The sequence below is a fragment of the Gobius niger genome (assembly GCF_951799975.1).
Source record: "Gobius niger genome assembly, chromosome: 16".
Lineage (NCBI taxonomy): Eukaryota > Metazoa > Chordata > Actinopteri > Gobiiformes > Gobiidae > Gobius > Gobius niger.
Genome location: NC_136867.1, coordinates 9,928,641 through 9,938,169, shown reverse-complemented (window position 1 = coordinate 9,938,169; position 9,529 = coordinate 9,928,641). Strand labels below are relative to the sequence as shown.

The 9,529-nt window shown below is 45.2% G+C and overlaps 1 protein-coding gene across 2 annotated transcripts; it reads right to left on the bottom strand.

Annotated features, from left to right (window-relative positions):
• Window positions 1-212: 212 nt before the first annotated feature.
• Window positions 213-9,151, bottom strand: zfyve28 (zinc finger, FYVE domain containing 28). Of its 2 annotated transcripts, XM_079574105.1 has the most exons (14): window positions 8,603-9,151; window positions 5,977-6,117; window positions 5,275-5,412; window positions 4,889-5,091; window positions 4,700-4,789; window positions 4,536-4,625; window positions 4,368-4,469; window positions 2,877-4,295; window positions 2,671-2,766; window positions 2,114-2,277; window positions 1,907-2,023; window positions 1,726-1,827; window positions 1,441-1,544; window positions 213-1,362 (listed from the first exon to the last, which is right to left on the bottom strand). In XM_079574105.1, exons 1-14 carry the CDS (start codon window positions 8,636-8,638, stop codon window positions 1,231-1,233), a joined length of 2,934 nt encoding a protein of 977 aa, XP_079430231.1. In that variant the 5' UTR covers window positions 8,639-9,151; the 3' UTR covers window positions 213-1,230. The 2 variants fall into 2 exon arrangements, with proteins under 2 accessions (XP_079430231.1, XP_079430232.1); XM_079574106.1 differs by lacking the exon at window positions 2,671-2,766 and having other exon boundaries at window positions 8,603-9,149.
• Window positions 9,152-9,529: the final 378 nt, after the last annotated feature.

Genomic DNA, 9,529 nt, shown 5'->3' with positions numbered 1-9,529 from the left:
GGCTTTAAATGTACTCTACAAGTCAGGGGCCGGATTAAATCATCTCGCCTGTTTGACACCTATTCCCTAATAGAACAGAGGGCCGGGGAAACAATACATTATTTGACTACAAATATATAGTTCTAATGTAAACCACAATAAACTCAATAGTTCATCTTACTGTGAACACATTAAAATACAAATGACAAAACAGGTCAGCCACCTTGTCCAGTAGAAAGTAATTTATTTTAATATACATTACATACAAAGTATATAACATCATTCAGTTGATCCTTTGTCATAGAAATGTGCCAATTATAAGCTTAGAGATCAAAATGAGAGAAATCTGTGCCCTTCACCTACTGCATATGTTTTCCAGTCATTTTAGCCATTTCCTGTTGTAAAAAATATGATTATGCAAAAAAAAAAAGAAAAAAAGAAAAAAGGGTTGAAAGCAAGCTGGAGGGATGTGAAAGTGTGCTCCTGAGACGTGGAGTCGACACTTGTAATGAAGGGACACATGGGGAAAAGATGATGTTTATTATAAATAATATAAATAGAATCCAGAACCCCCAAAAATATACAGTGTAAACACAAATCATTCCAGCTCAACTTTAATGGCACAGACCCACAGAATGGGCAGGGTCGTAACAGTTAGTATTGCACAAAACGTGTGTAGGCAGCACCTGAGAAGGCCTCTGTTCTCCGAGCCCCTTCACCGATCACCAGCCAAAGCCCACAGGTGACGCCTGAGACGCCTGCTGCTGGCACCCAACGCTTAGTTCATTCATACAGAAGAACATTCAATGAAGAGAATAAAGATATCATAACAAAAATAAACCCTTACTGAAGTGCTGTGACTTCTGAAGGCCACTCGCATTATCATTAAAGCAACCACTGACATTGGTGTGAGGAGAATTATCATGTTCAGTCAAGTTACATTCTTCTGATGAAATTCATGACCTGCAAAAAAGTAGGAAGCCCACAAAAACTAGAAGTGTGATGTTTCTTACACTCTCATATGCACCTGTTCACTCGAAACTCCTCCAAAAGACCACCAGCCTGTCACATTCAAGTGCTCCCAGCTGTTTCAGTGTGCCTTACAGCAGCACAAACTGTTATCTTCAGTCTGGCCAGACTGCCTCCACTTTCTGCCTGCAGAGTCAGCAGGGATGACATCACTCCTGTAGCGCAGGAGCCAGTTGCTCTTTGCATATTTTCTTGCTTGAGTATTTTAGTGCTGATGCCGGGTCAGATGGCAGCCCTATCACTGTAGAAAGGAGTGACATGAAACATGTAGCAGTGCGTACACACTCTAACAGGCTTCACTTGGCCATATCGGGGTAAAGGAGCCGAGTGGGAGGAGCAGCGAGAGCAGAAGATCTGCAATGACATGATGTGTGATTACCTTATGTACAGTAAATAGCTTTGCAGATGTCAATCAACAGTGAAGATAAGTACCTTTCCACAACTTCTACAGTGGTGCTTCCTCCGTATGACAGTGAAGGGGGCTTTGCATGCAATGCATGAATTACACGCTTCATCTGGAACCCAGTCGGGTGGGTCTGGACACATAACAGAACAATTAGAATTTATTTATTTATTTGATTGGGACAGTGCATGTTAATGAACAAACATGGGATACATACATGTAAACATGCCGGATTGTAGCCAAATGCTTATTTTTCATTTGTAGTTAGACAAATGAAGACAGTCATAAGTGAGTGTGTTTGAGAAAGCACTCACCTTCAAACTGACCCTCTCTGGCTTTTGCTGCCAGTTCAGATGATGAAATGCTCTCCTGACACAAAGCACAGTCATCCAACACAGCGTTGCACAGAACAGGACCTGACGAAAAAGACAATAAGGAAGAGTTACAAATGTATTTCAACTGTGAATAACTGTATTTAACTGTGCAAATTGTGACCTTTCTTTTGCTTGCTGTCGTCTCCTTCTTCACTCTTGGTTGCCATGACTTCAAAGAGAGTCTTGAGGATGCTACGAAGGTCACTAGCATAGTTAGTCTGCAGCTGATCAGCCACCCCTGTGTCACACACAAATAGAACAGAAATAGAAATAAACCTGAGGTTGAAGGAAAGTCAGTGACACTGGTACTGAATGAGGTTCAAGTTACCTGATATACAGACAAACAGCCGGTGGATGAGGTCGCTGCTGCTGTGGAAGCGGGAGCGGATTTTGTTCCTGGCAGCCAGTCTGACACTGTGCAGAACCAGTGAGGTCTCATGGTGCTCAGGGTCTTCGGAGGTAGCCGAGCTGGTAGTCAAGCTGCTCACAGGACTGGAGGGAAAATATAAGAAGCTATTATAGGAAGTTCCTCAAGAGTACAGCAATGGCTTTTCATTTGAGGACAACTCTTTCACCACCTACTGTTATGATTATAATTATCCGTTTAGTAAAGTGAGATTGTTACATACTTTAAAAGTGGAGTATATAAGCAGGTATTTCAAAGGTAGCCTTCAGAATATGTCTTTTTATGTGTGTTTAAAGCGTTGTAACAGATTTGGTAACAATATATTAACAATAAAAACATATAATAATAACCAATCACAAATATTACAAGTTCTTGATGTGTGTTTAATGATAGTGATGCCAGGCTGGATAGAAAGGAGAAATGCATTCATCTGTAAAGCAGATTTGTAAAGCATTAGGACCACACACTGACTGAGTTACCTGGGGCTGTAGACACTGCTGGACAGACTACAAGTGGTGACGGACACACTCTCACAGTCACTACCAGACACTGAGCTCAGGGGAGATGGCTGAAAACTACAAAACCAAAAGGATGATGAGGGCGGAAAACTAAATAAAGTAAAATGAAAACAAACAACATGGGGCTAAACCAGAATGAGCAGTGAGTGTAGTAGAATGTGGTGCACCTGCTCTTGTGGCCATGCTCTTTGAGGTCTCTCCTGGACTCTCGGTCTTTGTCCGTCTCCGTCTCAGTCTCTCTGTCTCGATTGGCTCCTTCGTTCTGTTCAGTGCTGGGCTCCTGCTTTACGGGCCCATCCTCACAGTCCTGTAGCACCAGGAGGCAAGTGTCACAGAGGGGCCCCTCGTCCTCCAGAGGCCCCGCAGAGCACCGTGCAGGCTGTGGGGTGAGCGGGACCCTCCCTGGTTTACAGTGAGGTGTGCACGCTTGGGGAGGCACTCTGCAGGCAGATGACTGAATGACAGTGCTATGAGCCACTGCCGTTGTTTTACAGTGTTTGTCCAATCCAAGAGCCAGGCCAAAGCCCAGCCCAGAGCTCTCTGAGCTGATGGGCTCTTCATGATCATCACAGCTGCCACAGCACACGCACGAGTTCAGGAGGCAGTGCGTGGCCACCAGGGGGCCACAGGGGTCCATATCGGTAGGAGGGGGCCTGGGAAGGAACTTGTCCACAGCCAGCTCAGTCAGACTGGGGGAGCGAGGGTTGAAAATGACGGTGGCAGACAGCTTCATCCCACCCATTCGGTGAGCAATGACCTCTGCAGTCTCAGGCACACAGCCCTCCAGCTCCCAGCCATTGGAGTAGGGTGGAGGCTCAGACCCAGGCACAGAGTAAGGTGCTTTTACACAAAGCCCATGAGAAATGTGGCTGCTGGCCTGTGAACAAGGCTGCTCTGAAGCAGAGTGACAGCCGTTTCCCACAAGGCCTTTCACCTGTACAGGCCTGTGCTGCAGAGGACCAGTGCTGAGGGCGTGGGAGGCTGAAGGCACACACTCTTTGGAAACACTCATATTGCCTTCACCAGCTGCATCCAGGTCCTCCATTAAAAAGACTCTGTCCTCCTCCTCTAGATGACCTGCCGTCTTGGCCCGGCCGGGCAGGGGCCTGTGCGGAGAAGTGTCTGTGCTGGAGATACTGCCCCCTGCCTCTCTCTGGGGATGATGAGCTGGAGACTGGCCCTGACTAGGAGGGGACAGCAGAGTGGACATCTCATCGCCCACTCTGTGCACCATCATGTTGAGTTGCTCCAATTCCTCTTCGTCGTACTGCATGGAGCAGGCTAGTTCAGCCTCCTCGGCCTCCTCACACAGTAGCCCCTGCTCGGGCTCAGAGCCCTCACTCTCCTCCCAGCCCCGCTCTACTTGGGCCAGCTCCTGGTCCGGGCACACAAACACAGCCAGGTCTTCTGGCTCACTCTTACTGTCCCTTTCGGAGCCCTCGTCACTAGACAGAGTGTCCTGGCTCGCAGCCGGAGGGGAGTTAGAAGCTAACCCCTGGTCCATGGGTAGCTCTCCATCCTGGGAAATGCACAAGTTTCTCTCCAAAGTCAGCAGCTCCTCCTCACTCAGCGTCTGCAGCAGGTCCCTGTAAAAAAAAAAAAAGCACAATGTTACCTTTAGTATTTGAAACATATATTGTAATTCCTACAAGCTCTACCTTATTTTCTTCAATAAAGTACGAAATGGCCTGAAGAGCTCAGACATGTCCTCTGATTTTCGGTCCAAGTTCAAAGGTCCTTCACAGTACACAACCAGGCCACTTCAAGAAAGTAAACATCTATAAGCACTTGTAAAGAAGTGGTGCAAAACTACAAGGGGTACTTACCACACAATAGCAAGTCTGGGAATGGTAAACATTAGAGCAGGTTCATAGTCATCGATCATGTCTTGTGTGAGATAGCCCAGCTTTAAGGCCCTAAAAGGACAGAAAACATAGCACTCAGCCCTGATCACCTCGGTGTTTTACTGTTTACTGCACGTAGTACTGACCTCTCTACAGTCTCACAGAAAAGCACAATCACCTCCTGCTGTACATAGTACTCTTTGGGAGACTTCACAGGCACCATGGCTGACACATAACTGGTCAAATTGACAGAGTGGCATAATGTTATTGTTAATAGCAAATGAAATAAATGTTAATATAAACATTTGAATAAAGTGTATTCTGGCCTGGTTTACCTAAGTTCAAACTCAGCAAAAAGGCTGTCAAAATGCCGCAATGCGTCCCTCATGCGGTCAGTGTAGAAGTTGAGGTCCCTGAGGGCCTGGTCTCTAGTGATGCTGCGCACCTCCTCCAGGCTGCGAGTCAAGTCTTTAGCCAAGGGCCTCATGGCTATGCTCTCAATCTCTCTATTCATGATGATGGAGCCCGCAGCCAAACACTGAGAACAAAACACAGTACACCTCTATTAACTTATTTATTTCAGGCTGCCACATGGTAAATTAGAAATAATCTGAGGAAACTTATCTTTATAGTTCGGAATCGTGGTTATTACACAGTAGAGGAACTGCAGTACTGTTCTATTACTTTAAGTGTGTACTGTGTATTGGAGGGAATACTGTACCTCAGCTCCGAACCACAGCTGCCCTGCCAGGTTGTCATGGCGGATCTCCTCTGGGAACTTGACGCCGAAGTCTCGGTTGGCCCGGTCGTTGGGGATACATTCATCCATGATTTGATTGATGATGTTGAGCACATTGTCCTGTGGAAGAGCAAAGAAAGACGGATAGTCCTTAGTGCTAAACAACACATTTACTGCCTCAGAAACATTATTTCCCTCCATAACAGATCACAAGCTCTGAAACGTCTAACAAATGTGAGACTTACAATGAGCACTATTACACAGAGCTTGTTTCTGCTCCTGACCCACATACCCTCCAAAGACCCTCCTGAGCAGACTTATAGTTTGGGATGGATCTTGCGTATTTCACATTGAAGATATTCCAATACACTGACGCAATAGCAATCAATAATTTCTGGCCTGTTCCAGCAGAACACTAATTTACAATAGTGCCAACAATCCACACATGCCAATAATGCCCACACAGAGCCAAGTCTAAGTGCTGATAACTGCAGTAAAAGGTTCTAAGTCCAACATTTTGAACAAAGTGTCCGTCTATTCCGGGACAGAAATGCTGACCAGGGAGACTTCTCGTACCTCTAACCCACCAAGCGGATCCCCTCCCCCACCCTCGCCCTCAACAGGCATGAGGAGACCCCAGTATGTAGCTCTGACACATAAACATGACTGTGTGCACCCACTGACCTGACAAGAGCGGAACTGGTTGACCAGCAGGGTGCACCTCTGAGGGTCTTTGCGCCCGTCCAAACTGTCCAGCTCTGTGGCCACCTGGTTCAGCTCCTCATCAGCGAAGTAGAACTGGGCCAGGAGCTGCGGGTCTGTCCGCTGTGCACACAAACATGTGAGAAGAACATGAACCTTACACTTAAAGAATGAAGGATTGTTTTTATACAGTGCTGTTGTTTCAAACGTGTCACCTAAACCAAAGGAACAAAAGAGTTCAGTCTGCTGTGATAATATCATCAATACTGACCTTTGAATACATTCAGTGATTATATGGTTTCTCGTGAATAACAACTGGACAACATGTCGTCACTCCACTGGCCCCAAACACACAACACTGAACTTCAGAGCCAGAGGAGCGTACTGCTGTGTTGTTGTCTGATGGGTTAATGCATTTAAAAATAGCAGCCACCTGCTGACTCCATCATCACAAGGCAGTCAGGGCAGATGTTTGCTGGTGGTGGTAAACCACGGTCTTTGCTGGCCTGGGTACATACATATTAAGTGTGGGTATTTGGTAGCCTCACCTAAGGCACTGGTGCTTTCTGAATCCTGTGCGTGATGCGCTCCCCTTGAGCCTGGCGTTCTCTGAATAGGATCCATGCTGCTCTCTCATTAATTAATGATACCAACAGGAGCCACAGCTACAGTCGCATGAGCACAAACCCTGCCCACAGCAAACCTGTGCAGTCCTAATATCATGTGCTGTGATGGAAGAATCTTGATGCACTTTCCTTTTCTACACATCAAGAACCCTTTGAACTTTTATAAAACAGGCAACTTTGTTCCACTAAATAAAAAAAAACATAATTGTCAATACAGAAGGCAAACAAAGAATTTTGATCAAGACGTTCACGCTGCTGTCCTAATGTTTGCCATGAACTCACAAATGCACAAAAGCATCTGTATAGAGTCGTTCACTAAAGATTTTGGAACTACTCCAAGCTGTGTGAAATAACTGATCTCAGTGTTTGAGTCTAATAGCAAATGGCGACATTCAAACCAAACATGCGTTAAAGATCGGAGGCGCTGTTATTTTGGGAAACACAAGCTTGGCCGGACTGTGAAGGCAGCGGGGTGACTGTAGCCTGTGTCTGAGGAGAATGACTCAGCACATTGCATCCCAGTGGTCCCTCTGCTGTCAGCTGTCCCAGACCAAACTCCATCCTCTCATTCAGTCAGCTCTCAGGCTCGCGAAGGGTGCACTGCAGGGTAAAACTAACTCACCCCGCCTGTTAGTGAGATTGGTGGTGCTCAGCGAGGCCCTAGTATACCTTAACCTTATTCAGCATGTCAACTCCAATTCAGAAGTACATGTACAACCATAAAAGTAAATACATGAGCGATTGCAACACATGGTCTTTCACCCCGAAGAGCAGAGAGATCACAGGCTCAGAACAGGGCTTATAGAACATGAGGGGAAGGGTTAGTCCTTAGCGAACAAGTCATTTTTAAGTTCTCTCACACATCATTACAAGGATTCGAATCGGTTTCTCTCAGCACGTCATTGAAAGCCACCAGACTGAAGTGTAATGGATGAGAATACAGTCCAAGGCTATAATTTGGCACAAAGAGGCCTGATGTAACAGCTCAGCGCTTCAGCTCATCCAGGGCGGTGACAATAGTGTGGAGAAGCCCAGCACTTAAGCCTAACCTCAACAATAGTGGCCACAGTGCTGTGACAGCACATGTGGCTGGACAGAGGAGGGCAGTGACGCAGGTGTGTCCATGTTCACAACTTCACACACAGTACAGGACATCAACACAGCACTGATGTCACTGAACTGCACTCCCCCACAAAGTAACCATGACATGTCAAACTAGCAACATGCTTTATTCAGCTATTAGGAGATCACCGACTGTTCATCATGAAAAATGACAGTTACGCTTTGATAAACTTCTCAACTTCTCAACAAGTAAAACACTATATCTAAATAATCAATATTACAATATTACAACTAACTAAACTGTGTTTTCATGTATACATGCCCACGACAAACCATTACAATGATCTTGCACTTCTTTTCTTGAGATGGCCAGTTGGTAAAAACTCTTTATAAAGCATTATGGTGCAACTCCAGGACAACAACATGAACAATGTTATTTAATTGCACAAGATATGGACATGCTGAACATACGTCAGGGTGTTCAAAATATTGAGCAACACTGAAAGAAAAGAAAAAGAAAAAGAAAAAGAAAAAGAAAAAGAATGATTGGAGAAAGGTAGCCATCATCCTGTGCAGTGTCATCCAAACACAACACGAGACAGAGCATCACACATTCTTAACAAAATCTTAATATTATTATTATTTTTAATGATGTCAGTTTAAACTTTCAATGACAAATAATCATGAAACGTAAACATGAACATAAAACAGTATCTTAACACTCGTGATGGTGCAGGACACCGTTGTCTCTGATTTGAGAAGCAACAAAAGCCCAACAATCACAATCACAAAGGCTCCAGTTCATACAGTGCACACCGCGCGGCTAACGCTAGCAGATCTGAGCAGCAGGAATGTGGCTACTCCTAACCAAGAGGCGCTGTTAAACTATTTTAAGACAGTCAATGATCATAACATCTTACCTTAGGTTTATATAACCATTTGCGGAAGCGGTTCATTGTTCCCTCACTGTCTTCCTTTGTCCCAGAAGCTGCTCCTCTTCTTGCTATACCTGTACTGTATTTGCGACTCGAGGCTAAGCTAGCCGCGCTGACATCCAGGAGCAAAATGTAACAAAAACCTCAGAGCAAACAACACAGCACACGGCCGAGATATCCTAAAATCGCGACTCAGTTCCATGATGACAGGGTTGTGTCTGTCCGCTCAGTCATCTCTCAGGTCCAGTGTACAGTGGCAGCGGTGTGGGGCACTGCCTCTGCTGCCTCTGCTGCTGCTGCTCACTCTCTCGGCGCTGCCCCGTCCGTGTCCGTGCTCCTCTCGGCGGTCAGTGCCACCCTTGTGTTCGCTCTCCTCCTCCCAAATCTGTCCCTGCGCTGCTCTGTGCTCTGTGCTCGGCTCTGTGCTGATCTTTCCGATCAGGTCCAAGGTGCGCTGCTGTTACTGCTGCTGCTGCTGCTGCTGCTGACTGTCACACTGACGCTGCCAACATTGAACTCCCACTTCCCCAGGAAACGATGCATTCACGTACACAGCCCTGAGCCCCCTCTCCCACCAAAACATGTTTACTCAAAAAGCTTGTTTATCCAGTGATCCTACTGGATGACAGATTGTGGTTGATCTGTATATGACAAGGATTTAACTAGGTTAGCCCATGGGTAAGCTGTTATTAAGTTTGTTGCTTTTTTATCACTACAATTGAACGTACTAAGACAAAACATGTAATATGTTATAATATTTTCCTCTACTAAGTAGGCCAATTATGATGATGATAATAATAATAATAATAATAATAATAATAATAATAATAATAATTATTATTATTATTATTATTATTATTATTATTATTATTATTATTATTATTATTATTACTATTATTATTATTATCACTG